The sequence below is a fragment of the Onthophagus taurus genome, chromosome 11, assembly GCF_036711975.1.
Source record: "Onthophagus taurus isolate NC chromosome 11, IU_Otau_3.0, whole genome shotgun sequence".
In the NCBI taxonomy this organism is placed as follows: domain Eukaryota; kingdom Metazoa; phylum Arthropoda; class Insecta; order Coleoptera; family Scarabaeidae; genus Onthophagus; species Onthophagus taurus.
The window spans coordinates 15812999-15834631 of NC_091976.1; the positions used below are offsets into that span (position 1 = coordinate 15812999).

Sequence of the window (21633 nt, forward strand, 5' to 3'; positions counted from 1 at the left end):
AAAATTAAACTGAAGAGTAATAATAAAACATTGTCTAAAATACAGGTAAAAATGCAAGACAAGAATGAATCCTAGGATTTTTATGAGAAATAAATTTCAACATCTTTGCTTCGTGCATTCAAATTGCACAACTCTTTATTACATTTGTAAATAACAACTTTATTGAAACCTAATTTCGCCATAAAGAATTCACCTTTAATAACATACTTTTTGTAATTACAATGGAGACGTTTGTACATACATACCTATATACACAATTTCCCTACGCGCTGTTCTCCCCACAGCGGATAGTTGGTAAACCAAACATGCAGAGTTGTGTTTAAATAATTATAATAACAATGTTTTTGGAGAATAAGAAATATGAATACATATTAATGCATTTCATAACAATCTAAAATTTATACTCGAAGTATTAAAAATAATGCGTCAATTATCATTTTGGATATTCCTCTTCACAAAGAACCAATTAATATTACCTTCAAAATACACCACAAACTTACTCATGCAGATTTAACTATGCATTACAAATCACATTCTTACACAATTGCAAAGTTCACAGTTGTTAGATCATACAACTTTGAATAATACTCATCATAAGACCAATTATGTAAAATTAATTTTATAACATAAATTGCAATGAATAACTAATTTTGTACCCATTCAACAGGCAAAATTGTACAGATAACACGTGACAGGGCTCGTAAGTGGGTATATATCATGTATATGTGAAAATCCAAATTATCGCATCTTGAAGCAACCTTAATGATTACCTTTAGAGCGGTTTATGTTTTATATAATATAAAATCTTGTTTACATCAACAGAGTAATTATGTTATGTGAAAATATTAAATGATCCTGAAGATGGCTATTTTTAAACCGGAAACTGGTCGAGTTAGAATAATAAATATAGACTTTAAAAATATACTTAAGGGAGATGTTTAACTTTATAATACTTAATTTAATATAGGTAAATTAGCTTTACTGATAAATGCCGAAAGTAGGAAGAGCTGTGGTTATCAAAATACAACAGTTGTCTTGTATTATTCAGGTTATGAATCGCGTGTTGCACGTGTCACTTCAAGCTATATATAAATCGTGTATTGAATTTTTCAAGTTTTGTATAATCTTGTTAAGTGCAAATTCCGATCCAAATACATCAGGGCTTTATTATTTTACCTAATATAGTGACTAGTGTATTTTGATACGATATCCTATAATCTGTAACAGACTTCCATCTTTTTGAAAATTTGTATAACTTGATGATCCACCTCTAATAGATTTTTTAATTACATTATATATTTACTCGTACAAAAGAAATTAAATAAGTATATGAAATTTTCCCTTAAAGTTCGTGATATTCATCGAAACATTCTACACAATATATTGTATATTGTACAGTATATTGTTTGCCTTTTTCCTTTTTCTTCAATTGTACACAAGTAATGCATTCTACGCAAGAAATGCAAGATTTCTGTCGTTTTACACTTTTACTAACATCTTTATCTGTCCCTTTTCTGATATAATGCTTATGCTGCACATTTTAACTCGATATGCAGATGGCTCGGTAATTACATGAGATAATAATTTCTCTTCAAATACCCATATATTACTAACAGACGAAAGTCATGCGCCAGCACCATATCGTTGGTACAATTTGTACAAATTGACCATATGATATATAATAAATAATTTTTTATACCAACAAATGGTCTTACATTCGCAAGGGTATATCACGCTTGTATGTGATTTTGATTATCAACTGCAGGCATTTTGGACCGAACAGTTTATCCTTTAATTTTTCTACTTCGACAACTCCATTGAATAATGGTATATTTTTTCCCCTTTCCTAAATTCTTTTCTGTTATTTGCTTTGGATTCCTACGAAGATTAGCCCTCAATGTTAACATACACTAAGTTTTGTTTTCTTTTTTTTTTGCTAATTCACTTTAACATATCTTTCATCAACTTCATTACAACTTTAGAAGCTTTGACGCCAAATCATGCGTTATATAGTTTGATGCTATATTTATGGCATTTCCTTTTGATGTACTATCTAAATGCTAGGCGTCCGTGCCTACAACACCATGATGTCATCTAGTGAAAGTTCTTTTTTTGTTGCTGTGTTTTTCGAAAAAGCTATTTTCTCATATTATTAGGCGGAAAGAATTATCTGGTCATCAAAAACAGAGCTAGTTTCTATATTATCGTATTCCTGTGTTGCATCATCTGCTATTTGTGGCTCATTATTTGGTTGCTTTGCTTCATCAGATTCCAAAGAAAAATCAGCAACGTCGTGGGTGAAATAGCACATACGTTCGTTATCTAATAATGGTCTACGTCTGTGTTGTACACATGGTTGTTTTGGCGTAAACATAAAAAAAGCCGACGTGTTAAAGAAGTTTGTATATTTCGTAATTATGATTCATCTATTCTATTTTTCATTGCCTTGTTTAATGCTGCATTTAATTGGTTTTATGCTGTAGTCACATCGTTATTTCGCTTCCTTCTTAAAACCTTTCTCGCCTTTGTATCTAGTTTTCTTCTTACTCACTTATTTTGTCTTGTCCCAACAGTATTAACCCATTTCCTGTATTCTTCCCTGTTATTGCCTAGGTTCTTTATTTGTCCCATCATTTCCTTCTCTTTTTGGCTGCTTCCTCTTTATCCGGCAGGGATGTGATATTCCATGTTGCAAATCTTATCCTATTTCTCGCTAGTCGTCTCCTGTTGTCCCATCTTGTTCCGTGGCACGTTTGATTGCTCTGAGTCTATATATCCCGTGTGGATGATTATCCCAACGACAGAGGTTATCTCGGGATAACTGCTGATGCTATCAGGCGGACCAGTTGAACCCCGGTCTTGAGGTGTTACTCATTTATTACTCCACATTTATCCTTGCTTATAACATGCAAAGCCTGTATTGAACATTGGGCCCAAGATAGCTGGGTTCTACTTATCTTCATGAAACAAAATTTGATTTGTCCTTTTAAACAATAAGAGTTCGTTCTTCTTCATCATATAATTGCAGAAATGGCAGATAACGGATACAAGGTACAAAATGACTTTTATTTTTAATTTTTTACTTCCTGGTTGGTAATCAAATATTATATCAGTTTTGGGATAGACAAAAACAATTTTTTTAATCTAATTTTCGATATATTGTTGTATTTCTGGTAATAGTTTTCACCAGGTGGCGCTTAAAATTAGCTCTCCCTCATGTCTATATAAAATTATCATCTAATATTTCTTATCATTTTATTGAAATAAAGTGGACAATTTGCATCATTAAGTAATACAGCTGTATTACATATCCATATAAAGGAAGATTTTACAATAACTATTTAATACTCAACAATAGCGAATAACCAATACGACAGTACTAAAAATTCTCCAGTTGTGAAAAATTAAAATCTCACATTCATTCATTAAAAACATTCTTGTTATCACTATCATTTGTACGACCCACTATTTTGGCAGTCTTCATTTCTTGGCACTTTGTTGAGACAAAATTTCCGTAATATTTGTTTTATTATAATCTTTATTTATAATTTTAAACGTCCGTAAACTCATGCCAAATGGTTTGTGGAATGCTATAGCAACCTTCTTTAATGTTTTCATAATTGTCAAAGATAGTAGTATCATAATAATGTCTCGGAATTAGTACTAAGTAATTACTACATTTATTTCGACTATTCTATGCAAATAAAGATCAATCCGATTTGATAAATAAGTACCACCTAAATTCTCGAAATAAACGACCGAGATTAAGGATCCAATTTAGCCGAAATTTTCAATCAAATTCTACAATTTCGTGAATGGCTCTGGCTAAATCAACAAGTGAAGTCGATTGCAGCTGATGAAATAACGTTTTAATTAATTTTAAATCTAAATTCACTTAAGTACACCCAAATAGAATTATCATCGAAAACTACAATTGAGATTTCAGGATATTTCAAATTTTGTATGCAACTTTTAATATCTTTTATATTTCGATAGATTTTAATTTATATAAAAAGTAAGTCTTTATTTTTAGAAGTTAGTCATGTTTAACGTACTCTTTGATGGCATCTGCTTGACTGCGTGATTAGCAGCACTGACACGAGATGCGAACTTCACACGCACGTGAATTTTACCATAGATACACTTGCAGATATAAAAATGGGTTGATGACAGTAATCTGAGCTTTTAATCGATATGCTTTCAATGACATCCGCATATTCTTATCCTTTCTGTGTTGTTTTTCATCGTTTCTATTTCAATTCATTCACCATTATTCTTTAATATAACCACGGAAAGAAATATTTGCAAGCTTTGAGTTGATCGATGAGAAGTTGGGTTTATTTGCGATTAGTCAAAACACATTTAATTCTTTAATACTTATACCCAGAGCTCATCATATTTCCTCAAAGTAGTATATTTATGTTGAACTTGATATCGCGTGGAACAAATTTAATAACTTCAATTTAAACAACTATTAAGTAAACGATGAAGTCACACGATGCTTCAAATTTGGTGTATACAAGTCACAAAAGTCTGATAGCATGTTTATTTGTTGATAAAAATAGAACGGAAGCACATGCATCCACTGTGGCAGAGGGTTACTCGACGTCGAGATCATCCCATGCTTTCTGAAGGGCGCGCTTCAGTCTGTCGAGATTCTTGTAGGAAGTAGCATATTCCTTAACATTTTCGCGGACAGCGACTGCATATGCAGTCAATTATTCCAAAGAAGCACTTCCTTAATCAGAATCTCATCAAGGTAGTTCTGAGAGTTGATCTTGATTCGCTTATCCACAAAAATCAGTGTTGTCTTCCTGGTCAACGTCACTCTGGTCTAAACCTGAGCGGCATGACCCTTTTGGGAAATGTAACGATCACGCTCATTCGCTTCTTGAATCGTTCGTGCCAGAATTCTGTCGTTTTGGCCGTTAAATGTTGCTCCATCGTGAATAACTTCTCCTCAGTGAAAAGGATGTCTTTGAGCTCCGTCGGTGAATCGTTTTAGAAGTTCGACATCTCTGAACGCGAATTAGATTCCCTCAAAGTGTGAGTCTTTTGCACATTGATGCTACGAAACCCCAACGATGTTTGACGATTCTGTGCACAGATTAACAGCTGATATTCAGCTCCTTAGCCATTTTTCTGAGACTCCTTATGGAATTCTGGCGGACCTTGTCACAGCAGTTTTTGGACTCCCACTTTTGAGACGATCCTCCATGCTACCGATATCCCGATAACGACGGATTGTGCATTGGATGCCTGTACCGGAAACTCGTTCTGAGTTACCCGGCTTGGCGCAGCCTTAAAATCGTGGTATGGTCTATGTCGGACATCATTATCTAAAAAATGTAGCAAAATTTCATATTCATACAACAAAAACGAACAAAGTTACAACATCGCAAAGTTAGGCTCCCAAACTTTTGTAACACCCTGTATAATACCGTCAATACAATGAATGAAAACGCTGTTATCAACAACACTTCCTTAATTTTTTATTACAAGTTTTCTTTCTCTTTACATTTTGTAATGTAGTTGGTACATACAAAATGTGCAATCTTTTTTATAACCTTGCTCTTTACCGAAAAGTCAACCTATTTTCAACACAATATTAATTTATTCGTTTTCGCATTATTGTTATGTAATGAAAAATGTCATCTGATGCTACGAAATAAAATTAATTGCAAAATTCGAAAACGTCACGCGCTCAACTACTCTATTATTCCTTCTTTCCTTCATACCTTCATTCTTTTTTGAAATTTTTGTATCATCATTATTATTAAAATTGAAAATTGTAACATAAGCTCATAGTTAAATTTATTGATTTATGAAAGTTATGAAATAACAGAAAATTAAACTTCTATTAGTTTTTCTTGCATTAGAAAATCATAGCAATCGTTGAAGGTGTGTCAAAGTGTTAGAGTTCACGGAAACAAATATTTTTATATACCCACCTTTTACTATTCGTCATCGTTATCTGAAAGTTAAGTATGTCGCTCGATAGACTTCCGGGAATAAGTACTTGATTTCACATACTTAAAGCTATTAGATACATTTGGGCCTATTAGCGTAAAAATACGAACTTCTTTAAAGGCTAATTTTTCTCCTGATCTCAAACATAAGAATTTTAGCAGCGGTTTTGTTGTGTTATTGCTTTCTTGTGATGTTAACTTTCCCTCCTTCCTTTTGGAAATGGAGTGGATTTTTCTATTGGGTAATCCTATGAAGAAGACGTGATGTTCTACTGAATTAAGGATTAAACATGGATGATATCACGAGATCATAAAAGTCTAAACTTCCGTCTAAACTTTATGTGTAGGTTTTCCGGCGAATAAGATAAATACACTCGTAACAAATTTTACCTGCATATACGTTCTGTTAATGATCATTCTGCGATAGGGATATCGAACTAAATATGCAGGCCAAATGGTCTGCAATATCACTACAATTTCTCTTCATTTTATATAATGCAGTTTATTATATTGAAGTTATATCAAATACAGACCTGCGGTACTTCTCCTCATGATACATTATAACCATTAAGTTGTTGTTATTACTTGAAAATTTGATTCCTCCTTTCTGTAGAATATTTGTACATTCTGAGATATTCCGATGGTTACTTATACCGATACTAGCAATAGATCAAGTTGATTTTCCATCCACTCAAGGCGTCATAAGCTACCACTAAGTACATAAAGTCACGGAAGTGGAATTCGGAAAGGTCTTTCACTCGTGATATTGACGACGATTACTTGAAAAAACCTTTTTAGCCTAAAACCATACAATAGGAAGATATAAGACAGGGGTGGTCAAGCTCCTTGATAGTTCGAGCCATTTTTCAAAATGAAATTTTTCGCATGCCGCAATTAAATATGTATACAGAGTGATTTAAAAAACCGCTGACAAACTTCTAGAGTAGATAATACATGAAAAATTTAGATGAATAGTCTTAATATACATGGGGTCGCAAATGCTTCGTTGGCGAGATATAGCGGATCAAAGTTTCTTTAAAATTAAACATTATCTGCTATAAAAAGCACTTTTTTAAAAATTTTGTCTACGTCATTGCTCTCTACGCGTGTAAAGTGATCAATTATCTATCAATTGGTCTCTTACAAAACTTTGATCAAAACAATAGTTTTTAAGAAAAACACGTTTGTAGAAAATTTGTTAATTCAAGCAAAAACTGCTTTAATCAAAGTTTTGTAAGAGACCAATTGATAGATAATTGATCACTTTACACGAAAATACTGCCCGTTTAACAATATTAGCAGTGGAGTTGAAAATATTTTTAGAAAAGGGCTTTTTATTGCAGATAATGTTTAATTTTAAAGAAACTTTGATCCGCTATATCTGGCCAACGAAGCATTTGCGATATAAGACCTCAAAGTAAAGACAGTTTTTATCCAATTTGTTTTCACTTGTCAAAAGACTCACTGCTTAACCAATAAAATTTCTTGTTCTAGTGCAGTGTTTTAGTTCTAGTTTTTGTTTAAAACGTCAACGTTTTTTAAGATGAAAATATTTGATATTTTCAAAATATATTAATTTTGTTAAATTAATGATATAAAACCAGTCCAATTTATTACATATATAATTTAATTAATCCCTTGACGTTTCATACATAATACGATGTGTTTACTGCAAGTCTGTACTGCCAATTAGATTCACTGTTGGAACAACCTGTAGTGTGAAAATTTCCCTCATATGTTCGAATATGTATATTTCATAAAATCTCAGTTGAGTTAATGATCTCAGTTGTATTAGCAATAGATGATTGAAACGTAAAAATGTAAGTAAAATGCTGTATGAGGTGATTTTATTGATTGCTATCTTCTTCTGTATTGAAAGTAGTAACCGTATTTTCTCGAATCTTATCCGCACTCGAATCTAATCCGCACCCCGATTTTAAAAATGCATAGTAGTAAAAAAATTTAGTTTTCGAATGTAATCCGGGTCTTTCTTTGAGCAATTCGACAACACCAAAACGATGCGATGCTTGTTGTTAACTATAAATATATATTTTTTCCGTTGACTGACGGCTGCTGATGCACCTGCTGATGCACCTAAAGAAACCTTCTTTACGACGAGTTTTTATTAGACTAGACTTTAAATTTACCAAGCCAGAAGAAATTGGAAAATAAATATAATTTTAAAAACAAATAGTAATGCCTAGCACGAATTCAGTTCATATACTGTCCTCGTAGTAGCTCGAACGTGGTGTGTGCTTAATTATACATATAACAGCGTAATTATGGAAAAAAGTAGCAAAAATCGAAGAGGTTCTTCTATACAGCGAAGTTTAAAGAGATGTTATTAAGTTAGCGTTAAAAGAAGGAAATCGAAAAGGTGGTACAATGCTTGCCGTTAATGAGAGTAATGTTGCGGAAAAACAAGGCAGCTATTGCAGACTGTGAGGCATCGTGCAAAAAATTTACCGGGCTAAAGGAGAGACGATTTCATGAAATTGACGAGGCAGTTTTCTGGTTCTCTCAAGAAAAACGAAAGGAGGGACTAAAAAATTTTTAATACTAGCAAAGGTTGGACTGTGGGATTTATGCGCCGAATGGGGTTATCGTTGGGGCGCAGAACTACAATTTCCCAAAAGTTCCTAATGATTTTCAAGAAAATTGCAATTTGTCTCAAACTGTGAATGCCGGCTTAATGGCAGTATATCTGGATATGCCTCCCAGTTACACACTGGAAAGAAGAGGTGTGTAGGAAATTTAGTTAAGACAAGTATGGAGTCGTAGACCAGGAACACACATGGAAAACGATCCCTGAAAACAATATTATAACATCATTTAAGAAGTTTTGTATAACCAATGCTTTGGACAGATCCGAAGATGACGTAATATGGGAAGAAAATGATACATCAAAATGTAAATATCGTTCTAAAACCCTTAATAAAGTGTTATTGTTATAATGTGATTTTATTTTACTATTTTCCAAATTGCAACTATATGATTGCAAATTTAATCCGCACCCGATTGTAAACCGCATTTGATTTTAGAGCATATAAAATTTGTAAAGAAAAGTGCGGATTAGATTCGAGAAAATACTTTATATCGATTCATAATATTTTTCTTCCTTAGAATGTTGCTGTTTAATTTTTTTTATTCAATTTGGCTAGTGAACCTCAGTTAGAACCTTTACTTCTTCTCATGTCTTTCCCTGTTCATCGTTGGGAGGTGTTCCATATGTCTGCGTCAAGTACACCTCTGTTCATCCATCTTTTGTTACCATATTGTCAGGTGGCAGAACTCTTCGACCTCCTGTATGTTCTCGCTGTACATTGTAAATAGTTGACCGTTATCTTTGTTGATGAGCATTGATCTAATGTTTACTCTGTATTTATCTGTAGCCCAACTTGCCTGCACCATTCTCCTATTTTATAGTTGTTAACATGTTTGCAAGACATATGTCGTCGGCATACTCTAAATCATTTAGTTTGTTTAGGCACCACCTTATGCCGTTTTCTGCAAAATTTGCAGTGTCCTGAATCCAATCTAGTTCAGTATAATTTGGTTACTAAACTTGCCTAAAAGACCACTTTTGAAAATAAAGGTGTTGCATAGACCTTGATTTTCAAAAGTGGTCTTCGAACTGTAGGCGATATTGAATAGTGTTATGCGATGATGGATGTCTTCCATGGGCAGCGTATAACATCCTAGGGTCTGTACTTATTCCGATTAACAAACTTATAAATGCAAATAATGCTTAACTGGAGTGACAAGTTTTGCAAGACACTATTTTTTGACACTCTCAATAACAGTGCAATATACTATTTGTATAATTCTATACAAGTAAATTTCTGTTTTTTTTTTAGAGTCACAATACAATTGTCTATGTACTTACACAAAACATAGATGAAAAAACCAGAGTTTTCCTCTTAATTGACTCAAAATAATCTAGCGATTTCTATAGCACAATAAAAAACATAAATATGTAAATGACTTGCGCAAATATTTTCCTTCGATGTAACATATCTTCTTACAAAATCTGATAAACTTTCCATCTTTATGTGAGATGGTAAATCTTCGCGTTTTTAAGATGTTAACCTTGTCCTACATCTTACTTATGCAGTTAAATGATACAAATGATGGGAAAAATTTCCTTTAAGACTACTTTAGAAATTGGTTTGTCTTTTTAGCAATCCTTTAATGTTTTTAGAAAGTACAAATCTTGATGCTTTATTTAATCTGAGAACGCAATTAAAATATTTTTACTGAATAGATTGCATCTATTTTGATGTCGTGGTTACTCATAAAACGCAGTTAAGGTACTCAACACATAGTTTAGGTAACGATAACAACCAGCTTAATGCATAGCACCAGGGGACCTAATTTTTATATTCTAATTTTTTTTTTCTTCAGTTAACTTTAAATTTTTGAAAAAAAGGCATGCAAAAAAGGATTTTTGTGTCAAAGTCACAACAAGTACTGTTATGCCAAGAGCACAATGGACCTTTGAAGTGTATTTTATCATTCAGATTCGAATCTTTGTTCTCAAATCCAATTTTTTACAAAAATATTTTCGTATTGCGCACACTTCTTAAAAAGTCAAGACGTAGGCGTAACTAAATGCTTCAGTGCTGCCAAAATCAATAAAAAAAAATCAATAAGCCACTTCAGCACTGAAGTGGCTTATTGAAGCACTCTTACTTCAATACATAAGCAACTGCGCCAAAATCGCAAAATTAAGTGCTCCGTGTCTTGCTCCACTTTTCTGCGTACAAAACTGCGTGATGGAACTTCGGCGAGGATCTTAAATTGCCGGCATACTTATTTGAAACGTTTTTTGATGAAAATTCAGGGTTATGGTATGTTTCTACATACTCGTACTTATCGATAATTTGTAATCGAAACTATCTGTTTTGTGTACAATACAAAGGCATTCCAAAGTGCCTGTTTCATCATGTGAAAAAAACATTTTGCTGTGATGCTTTTTTGCTCATTTTCTAGCTACTGGATAATTTGAAACGTGTTGGTTTATTCTGCCACTGTAAAATTATTATCCATCACAACTTTGGATTTGCTTAATATGGAATTCCTCTTTTTAGTTTCTACAGAATTGGTACTATGTATGCAGATGTGAGTTGACATCGACTGTCGTTTTTCTTACTGCATGTTCCAGTGCTAGGTTGAATAGTATCGGCGCTAATCCATATCCTTGTTTAGACCCTGGTTTATCTTTAAAGCTTCAGTTAGTCTTTCTTGTATTTTAACCCAGTCTGCGGATTCATTCATAGTTAGGCTCACGCGTCAATATCATGATATTGACAACTTTTCTGTGGATACTGTCGTAAGCCTGCTTAAAGTCCACAAACAACAGCTGGTATACATCTATGTCAAACTCCCAGCATTTTCCAAGACGTGTTTAACCACGAAAAGCTGGTCTGTTGTTGAACGTCCTTGTCTAAAGCTCGCTTGATATTGGCCTATTATGGTTTCTGTTATCGGTTGCAGTTTATTCCGTAGTATGGCGGTGAAGGTTTTATAAGCTGTACTGAGTAGAGATATTCCCCTAAAGTTTTTGCAATCGAGTTTGTCCCCTTTCTTGTGTGCCGGACATATACTACCTACTCGTTTTCCACTCATTTAGCGTAAGCAGACGGTATGTAGACGTCTAAAAGAAGTTAATTTAAAAGCTAGGAGACCTGCAAAAGGTCCTAAATTATTGCCCGAACATCGTGCTGCTAGAAGAAATTTTGTTCAAAATTATGGAGAATGGAATATTCCTGAATGGTCGAATGTCTTGTTTACGGACGAGTCAAGGATTTGCCTTAACATGGTGGATGGAAGAAAAAGAGTGTGGAGAAGGACTGGTGAAAGGTTTAATCAGAATTTAATAACAGAATGCGAAAGTTTTAATGGTGGGTCGGTTATGGTGTGGGGAGGGATGTCAATGAATGGAAAGACACCCCTTCATGTTTTTCCGGTGAGGCGGTCGATGACGGCCCAAATTTACATTGACATTATACAACTGTATATCTTACCTCATGCAGAGTTAGTGGGCAATAATTTTATATTGATGCAGGATAATGCGGGCATTATCCACACACCGCAGTAATAGTGCGAAACTTCTTAGAAGCTACGGGTATCACCACATTACAGTGGCCTGCGAGAAGCCCCGATATGAACCCTATAGAACATTTGTGGGATGTATTACTGAGAAGAGTACGTTCTCGCAAGAGGCCTCAGGAATGCCTCGCAGAAATAGCAGATGTGTTAGTGGAAGAATGGGATCGTATACCAATGGAAATGATAAGAAACCTGATTTCCAGTATGCCGCTTAGATTAGAAACTCTTAGAGTTGCTAGGGGAGGCAATACACTGTATTAAGCAGTTATCCCAGTTTATAATTTAGTGTTTAATAAAACTTTTTTAAAAATTCGTATAAGTTTATTTCAGTTTTTTTTGATAAATTAATGAATAAAAAAACAAAATGCTCATAAAAGAAACGTCTTTCATATAGGGTGTAAGCACTTTTTATACCATTACTTGATTAATACACAGGGTGAGTCAAAAATTAGGAAAAAAACATGGTTCCAGTTTTTCCACTATCATCCAGGAGTCATTGAAAAAATTTCCACCTTAATTTTTTTTTTGAAAGACAAAGGAATTGGCTATCAAAAAATAAGAAAATAATAAAAATCGGCCCACTGGTTTAAAAAATATAAGATATTAAAATTAGGTCAAAAATCAAGTGCGTCACTCTTTTTGGAACTGAGTGTATATTGGTAACAAAGATCCACACCATGTGTTACCTAAACTAGTTTTTGGTTTGTATCCCTTTTTGAAAATATTGACCTCCCTATATTCTATCCTTAGATTATTGTTTTGAAATTGTTCTTTTATTTATTGCCGCTCTTTTGTTTCTTCTGACTTCCTCGTATTTGTCTCTCTGTGCTTTGGTCAGTCTTACCGTATATATACCATATACTCTGCGCTTGTCAGGTACTTCCCTTTTGAGTTACCCGTCAAACCATTCCTTTTGCTCCTTCCCGTACTTGAAACCAACAGTAGCTTCTGCTGCTTCCTTCACTGCTGGTTTTATGTTTTCCCATTGTTTCTCTATGCATATTCGCGTTTACTCCGTTAACCGATTCTTGTTCCTGTATCTTCTCCGTTACTTTCTTTTCGTATACTTATAGTCGATTCACATTCGTTATTATCATTATTTCGTATACATCATTTCTCAATTGTCATCGGCGTTGGGCAATGTATAAAAGTACATGACATGGACCCAAGTCGCTTCTTCTCTTCTTCTGATATCCTATGTGTACCTACCTCTTTTCCGTAAATTTTTTATCTCCACCGCTTTATTCTATTTTCATTGTTTGAAGGGCATCAGCATGTGTTATATCAAATAAATTATCAAAAACGTGGAAATCTTTTTCGGAGCGCTTATAAACATCCTGAGTTTTCTTCGAATTGTTTTGTAATTCTCTGCAAACATGATGAGATTCACAAGCTTTATTATAATTATTCCTTTTGGTAGCTTTTATCAATAATGATATCTTTACCAAGCTTATAACTTTATAACCTTAATACGGAATTCATTCCTCAATAAATCATTGTGCGTTTTAATGGGCTTTTGCGTGGATGGATAACCTGAAATTATTATTTACAATATAATTTTAAATCAACAACAAACAAATCCTCAGAGTATATTTAATTTAAGAATTAGAAAAATCAAAATGGAGGTCATTTGCGGGTACATAGTGAGTTAATTGTAAACAAAATCGGCAACATTGACCAAATTACAACCGATTCAGGATTATATAAACAGCTAATGTAAACTGCGAATAATTTAGCGTTAGTTCAACAACAAATTGCGTTTGAATCGTCAAAAACACCGAATAGGAAAATTGTAAATAATTTCATCATTGATGAAGTTACTGATTGTAGGTTTCTAAACAAACAACAAAACTTTTAAAGACTTTTAAACGAGTTAAATTGTTTTCAGTTTAACTTACAATTCGTGTAAGTTGTATACAAAACGTTGCCAGAAAATAAAATGTTATTGAAATCTTATTTCGATTAAAAAAAGTAAGAGAAATTTGTTGAAACGAAATAGTTTTATCTTAAAAAATTAATCTCGGTCACTTTCTACAATAGTCAATTTCATTTTGTCCTCTTTTTCTGGTTAAACGACAACAAACGTGATTAATGTGCAAAAGTCTATTGGTATTTTAACTCCAAAACCACCTTTACAATTGAGCTCAACTCAGGTAGAGAGATATGTTATGGGCGGAGAGAGGTTTTGCTTTCGCTTTTCTATTGAACCGCAAGAGTTTCTTTCTAATTTAGAAAACCGGATGGTCTCGTTTTAAAAACCTCCAACTGAAATAACCTTTTAAAATCAACGTGTCAGTTACAAAATTTGAAACGAAAATTTACTTTTGCTTTTATTATTGAGTTTAAAGTTCAACTTAAGTAATATTATACATTTACGCGGGTTTGTTAACACAAATAGTAAACATATTGGACTCAAATCAACTATACACACACGCGAATACATGTAAAATGTAAATACGTTTTGCAAATATTCATGACTCCCGTTTATTAACCATTCCGTTTGATTTTCATGTAAATAGGTGCCATCCTTTGACTATCGAAGGTGTTATTACGTTTAATTTATCAATTAGTTAAATAAATTGTTATTAAACACTTTCTTTAAATGGTTCTTCATTTTCGAACTGTTCGTAGTAGGTGGTAGAAAAAGAGGAACGGGGAAGCTCTTTCCCTCTCCTTTCCTATCCATTTATTGATCAACAATTCACTCCCTCGGGGGGATCAGACCATTCCTCTACAGATCCCACCGCAAATTCCAAAACGACGTTGAGTAAAACTCCTATTTTTTATTGCAATAAATATTTTTTCATTATAACACTCAACTAAAATAATTTTTAATTCTTTGAAAGTAGACTCGAATTAAATAATTCTTCTTAAATGTTTAATTTTTTTAATTATGTTGTTTTTACAATTTTATTTTACATCGATTTTTTTAAGTAAATAGAATTTGTCTCTTGGGAGATGGAATATTGTCGACTTGGCGAGTATTTTAGCAGTGGGTCAGAAGGGCGGAGCCGTTTTGCAGCCTCTACAACCATCAGGAAGCCGGACGATCGATAACCGTCCAAATACCACACTCACACAGTTGTATTAACTGTAACTTAAAAAATAATTTTAATAAGAAAAAATGTTTCATTAAAAAATTAGTGTTAGTTATTTTGACCGTAATCAATTGAGAGTTGCCTTGTAATCCAAGGGTTTTGAAAAAATGAAGAAAATGAGATTAAAATTATAGGAGTTTAATAATGAAGAAATTTGAGAGGTAAAAGATGATGGTTTAATTACAACTTTGACGATGAAACTTTCCTTTGGGGATCGAATTTTTTTAATAAATTTAAAAGGTAGACAGATGCTCCAGAGTGATTAAAAAACATTGGTGTAGTCGTATTTCACTCTTCTTTCTCAAAATCTATAAAAAAATTTCTTGGTTTCAAAGGTCTTAATGAAGTTAAGTAATAATAAATTAAGACAATAAAAATTTAAACTAAAAGAAACAATTGTGATTCCACATCGCAAATTAAACTAATTTCCAATTCAAACCATGTTGTGTATAACATTAAAATAATTAATATGAAGGAATCAATTAATTAAATTGAGAAAGTACGAATAAATCACATAAAGTTTGTTTTAATTTGAAAGGAGAAAAAGGTCCGTGAGGGTATAATAACCTCAAAGAATAGAAAGCTTTAGAAAGATATCTGAATCATCGATAAATAAACTAAGATGTAGCTCTAATTGCAAATCTATGAATGCAAACTTTCCTAAAAATTATTAACGCCAAGAGCGGTAAATTTAAATTATCGTTAATCAAAATAAACTGGAAATAAAGTGAAGATATATCTTAATAAGAACAAGATTAAAGATATTGAGCTTGTTAAAATCAAGCAGAGTAACATTTCCCTTATCTGTTTACGAAAGAATGTCACCAGTCACCATTAGTGTTGCAGAATAACAATTACTTTTTCGACGAAACCCAGACTGAGTGGGTAGCAGAGTGCCGTTACATGTAATAAATACCGTTAATTGATGTTGAAGAATTATTTCCGGAATTTTTAATTTCTTCTGCGTCACATTATCATAACTGAGAAGTGATTCCATGTTTATGTGCATTCTTTTAATTTAGTCCTCCATAACTGATGGTCTTGTGCTTCTTGAAATGCGTCTTGAAGCGGGTCTCTTATATCTGGCCAAGCCTCCTAGTTATATAGCGATAGCGATCATCCCTTTGGTCTTCTGCCTTTTAGTTTTTCTTAGACTATTACTTTTCCAGGTTATCTCCATCTCTTCTGATTATAAAGGTCTTTCATTAGGGACTTCTGAACTGTGACAGTTGGTAGCGGCCATATTGCTGAAGCTACATCTGTCAGATTGGCAGTGATTTATTCAGTCTGTTTTGCCAAATCATCATGGACGGATATAGCGTTCAACAACACATGCAAATGATAAAATTGTTTTATCAAAATGGGTTCGGACAACGCTTCGCCCATTTTACGGTCATCGTAATCGTCTTACCGAGAGGACTATTCGTAGTGTGGTGAATAAATTTGAGTCTACTGGTTCAGTAAACATGGAAGCAACACCTGTACGACGACAAAACGCAAGATCTGCCGAAAACATCGCCGCTGTCAACAGCGACTTGTTTGATGTGGATTTTGGGTTGACGGCGTCATCCGTCCATATTTCTTTCAGAACGACGTTGGCCAGGCCATCACCGTCAACGGCGAATGCTATAGGGCGATGGTTACGAACTTCTTTTGACCTGCATTGGATGATATGGACATCAATGACATGTGGTTTCAACAGGACGGTGCTACATGCCACACAGCTCATGCCATACTATATATTCTGCACGAGCAATTTCAAGGCAGGCTCATCTCACATGGGGGGATGTCAACTGGCCACCGATCGTGCGATTTGATCCCCTTAGACTTTTCTTGTGGGGTTTTCTGAAGTCGCAGGTCTATGCGAATAAGCCACAAAGAACATAATCCGAGCCAACATAATCCATGTCATCGGGCAAATTCAGCCTGATTTATGCGATAGAGTCATGAAAAATTGGACATCTCGGATGCACGCCACTCAGCGAAGCCGCGGCGGACATTTCCCCGATGTTTTATTTTACACATAATGGCATTGATAGACCTTTCAAACGAATAAGGTTTTAACAAAGGAAAATAAAAATAGGAAGCGGTTAATGAAAGACCCTTTATGTTCAAACCATTCTTCGGTAACTTCTTTAAGTATATATATATATGTTAGTGCGTCTGTCTATCAAGGGAATAGGTAGCCCCGATCATTTTTCTATCGGCTTCTTTTATAGTCCAGGATTCTACATTATATAGGAAGTTCGCGAATATAAGCGTTCTACTTCCATTTTTGTCCATTTTTGTTGATTTTTTCATATATTCGGCAAGTTGATCGTGGCAACTTTTGCAATCTCTATTCGTCTTCTCATCTCTTTTTCTAATCTATTTTCCTGTGTTAAAGTATTGCCTCTGTCTATTATCATCAATTTCGTATTACTTAGGTTCATTTAATCCCAAGTTTTAGTTTTCTTCTCTCAGCAAGTCCAGCATTATGAAGTTCCTCTCTGTCTTTTGCCAGCAGAGATTTAAATTCAAAGTATTTGTCACCAAACCTTGAACGCGCGATGAATAGTTAAAGATGTTGTTGCGAAAAAACGAAAAATGAATGATTTCTTCTGTGCGGTCTATTGCCCTAGATGTGAGCTACAAAGAACTTATGGTACTGTTTGATTGTGTAGTAAAAATACCAAATCAGATTCCAGTTTGGAAACAATGTTGCCATTTCATAGAACTTCCAGCGTATATTGTTATTGGATTGTAATCTGGTTGAAGTAGCTCTCTTCGTTTGTATGTTCAGGTTGTCGTCACCTTTCAGTAACTGTAAGCTGGTTTCAAGATCTATGAATACAGTTGTTCTTTTATCGGACACTCGTCGAACGATTGATCTTCGCACTTTGTTTCCAAGCACGTTTAATACAGTCCTCAACTATTTTACATTTAAACTTCATTTGCTTCATCATCCATATGGAGACTCTGGCGTAGTTCGTTGTAATCATAGCGGCACGCAACAATGCGCTACTTTAATTGCTCCTAGTGTTTTATTCGGAATTGTTTGTTGTGCATTGGATTATTTTTTTTAGCAGCAAAACATAACTGAGTTCTGTACGGCAAGTTAGTATGATTAAAAACTTATTTCTACAGTATTAAAGAAAAAACTTGAAAATGTACGGTTTTAGCAAGATGGGAGCTTGTTTTGTCTGTAGGTATGTATTGCCAAGGATACCTGCGTTCTATCTAATGATGATCTATCTAATGAAGCTATCTAATAAGATCTATATAGTGTGGTATGTAAAAAGTGTCTGTCTATTAGTGGTATTACTTTTGCCAAAGAAGAATAATTTATAATTAATCACAAATATTGATTCAGCTTTTTGTCTCCATGTATGATCATTTTGTATGGATAATAATACTTGCTCATAATTATACTATTTGCCAGTCATAAAGTCTGCATTTGAAAATTTTGTCAAAGTTTGAATACTCTTTTGATGGGCTTAGCAAACATTATCTGTTAAGGGATTCCATATATCCTTTATATTTTATTACACTTGCATCATAAGCTTGTTATTTTAATGGACGATGGTAGCACTTGTGTTTAGACTGCAAAATATCGTACATAAGGTGAACTTTGAAAAAATTAAGGCATTATTGTAGAAACTCCAAACAAAGCGGCGATCACAATAACATATTTTTAAAGTACACTAACACACACAAAATAGTGATATTTCTCAATTACCTCTAGGCATGCAATAGAATATTTTTTAAACGTATGATGACGTACGATTTCGCAATAAGTTGTTAAAGTGGACAGTTTCGTAGTATTTGTTTCTTAACATTTTTGTGACACATTAAATCGCAAATAAATAAATTCTGCTTTCCAAAAACCGAATGGTTTCCCAAAAACTTTCAAAGATAAAAAAATGTTTTTATAAATGTTTTTTCATCATATCGGTAACATGTTTACAAGTTTCTCTAGGTTACTGCGGATGATAATGTAAGACTTTAACTTCCTCATCGATCTTTACTTCTCACTGAGATAATCATGCAATAAACACATCGCTCCAAAACCCACCCTTTATCCAAGGAAAATGTTACCCAAAACATGATTAACAGTATTAAAAGCTTTAAAAAGGAAGCTTTTAACAGAAACGCCTCATCTGTGTTTCAGAATTTCGTCAGCTAATTGTAGTATAGCAATTGCGCAACTGTATTCACCACGAAAGGCAGATTACTCGATTACCCACTTTCATATTTTTTTCGAGAATCGTTAGATCACGCTGGAACAATACTAATTATCCTCATTGACACGGTTAGAAGTCAGATAAGATAAATTAGAATATGAGTTCGATAAAACAATATTGAACAACAAAGCCGTGTAGTAAAGCACGCACATCATACAATAACATATTTTCTAGGAACGTGGGAAAGCATCACAATTTCTTTAATACTATGGACAAATAATTGTTTATTTGATCAGGATTCTAAAGATCTCTCTAGAGGTCAGTGTCTCTTCGTCCGGAATCAAATGAAGTCTTTTGATATTATTTCATATTTCTTTAGCACTTCCATATTCCATTAATTAAGCAATATTAGGCGTTTTTGAAACATATCTCTTAAAATCAGAACGGTATGGCTTGGAACCAACGCTTCCACCGTTCTGATTTCATTGTTTTAGACATATGTTTTTTAAATTCCATACTCTTGTAAAAACCAAGATCAAATTATATAGTTGATGAATTAATATAATTTCACTTTTGACAAATTCACTTAATAATTTTTCTATTATTGGAGAAATGTGTAATTTCATTTTTGTTTCTTTTTTCCGATAAAGTTCCTAGTTTTATTATCATTTTATAACGTCTGAACAAAGAGATTTAACGCAAAAACTTAACGTTAATAAATGATTTTTGCTAAAATGCCATAAAAATAACAAACTTATTATTCTATGATGTTATGTTTTTCAAGTATGTTTTTCGCTAAAGTAAGCTAATAAAAAATTGGAAAAACAATCTTTAAGCTAACATAATAACTGTAAAAATAGGTTATTTAAAACATTCTTTTAATTCTAAATTGTAACAATTTCTATCAATAGTTATGGAAAATTAATAATTAATTTAATCGGCAAATAAAACGCAAACACTTAATAATTTTACAATTTTTTCAATTAAACTTTTGATGAACCGTTATATGGATTAAAAAAACGATTACCTGGAAAGCCCATCATGTGGTAAAGAATTCTTACTGTACCTATCAATTATTGTAATGTATCCTATTAAAAAAGAGAATGTAATGTAAGCTGTAATTTGCTCCAAAAATCATTTCTTAATTCTTAAAAATAAACTTGATACGATTTTTTTTAAATTTGAGATTGTAAAAACAACAACAACGCTAAGTTTCCCGGAAATGAGATTAATTTATCCATAAATTACTGCATATCACTTTAATAAAGAGATTATAAGCTTCAATTAAAGATAAAGAATGTTTAGAATTTTCTTTTGTCTAATTAAAATTTTTTTTCAGATTAACTTAAGACTCATCCTTGTTAGTGGTAAAACCAAGGAATTTTTGTTCAGTCCTAGCGAATCCGCCGGCGATATAGCTCAACACGTTTTTGATAATTGGCCAGATGGTAAGTTTGTAAATGCAGAACGTTTAAAAAGTTGAACACTAGCTAAATGAATACAAAATTAAGAAATAATTTTTTATAAAAATATTAGATTGAATTTGTTTATGACACTTTATATAGATATCTGAGAATTAGTATTAAATTTCCAAGTGGTACTCTTAATTATGAACAAAAATCGTATTGCTGTAATTGCGAACGTGGTAATTAAGTTGTTGTTGAAGTGTTTAATTATCATATTGTTCAGAATCATAATAGAAGTGAAATAAATAGACTGTCAACTGGGTTAAGATACCTTTTTAAACTCCTACATTGAAACACATACAAACCTTGTTACAAAGTGAGCATATGAAACAAAATATAAAATTGAAAAGCTCTAGTGCACGACTATCACACTGATTCTTTTTTTGGCGTATAATAACACTAAGCGTGGATTCGATCGTCTTCTATGTCACCATATGTGATGTTGACTTATCAACTATGGATGTTAAATGTGCTTCTATCAAATCATATTTCGGTTATCCTACAATTACTTTCACCGTACATTTTACCACGGCAGTGGACTATCATATTAATCGACACTAGAGTGTGATAATACTTCATAACTTCTTTTATACTTGGAAGTGAACGATTGCGAAAGACTTCCAATTGCACCCACAAAACGAAATATGATAATCATATGAGGATGGAATTGAAGGTATCCAAAGATGAATTTAGGAGCAATCGGATGAAGGTAACTAAAAAGGGCGAAGAAGCTTGATTCTCAACTCTTAACAATAGTACGAGAGACAAGTCTTAAAACACAACAAGAACATTTGCGTTAATATGTTAGAAATGATTATGATGAAAA

The 21633-nt window shown here is 33.2% G+C and overlaps 1 protein-coding gene across 1 annotated transcript in view; it reads left to right on the plus strand.

The window, feature by feature from the left end:
- LOC139432239 (ubiquitin like 3) overlaps nucleotides 1–21633 on the plus strand; it is a 54018-nt gene that overhangs the window by 22318 nt on the left and 10067 nt on the right. The window contains exon 2 of the mRNA XM_071200688.1: nucleotides 20681–20789. Within this exon, the coding sequence (XP_071056789.1) occupies nucleotides 20681–20789 (109 nt within the window). The remainder of the gene's footprint in view (nucleotides 1–20680; nucleotides 20790–21633) is intronic.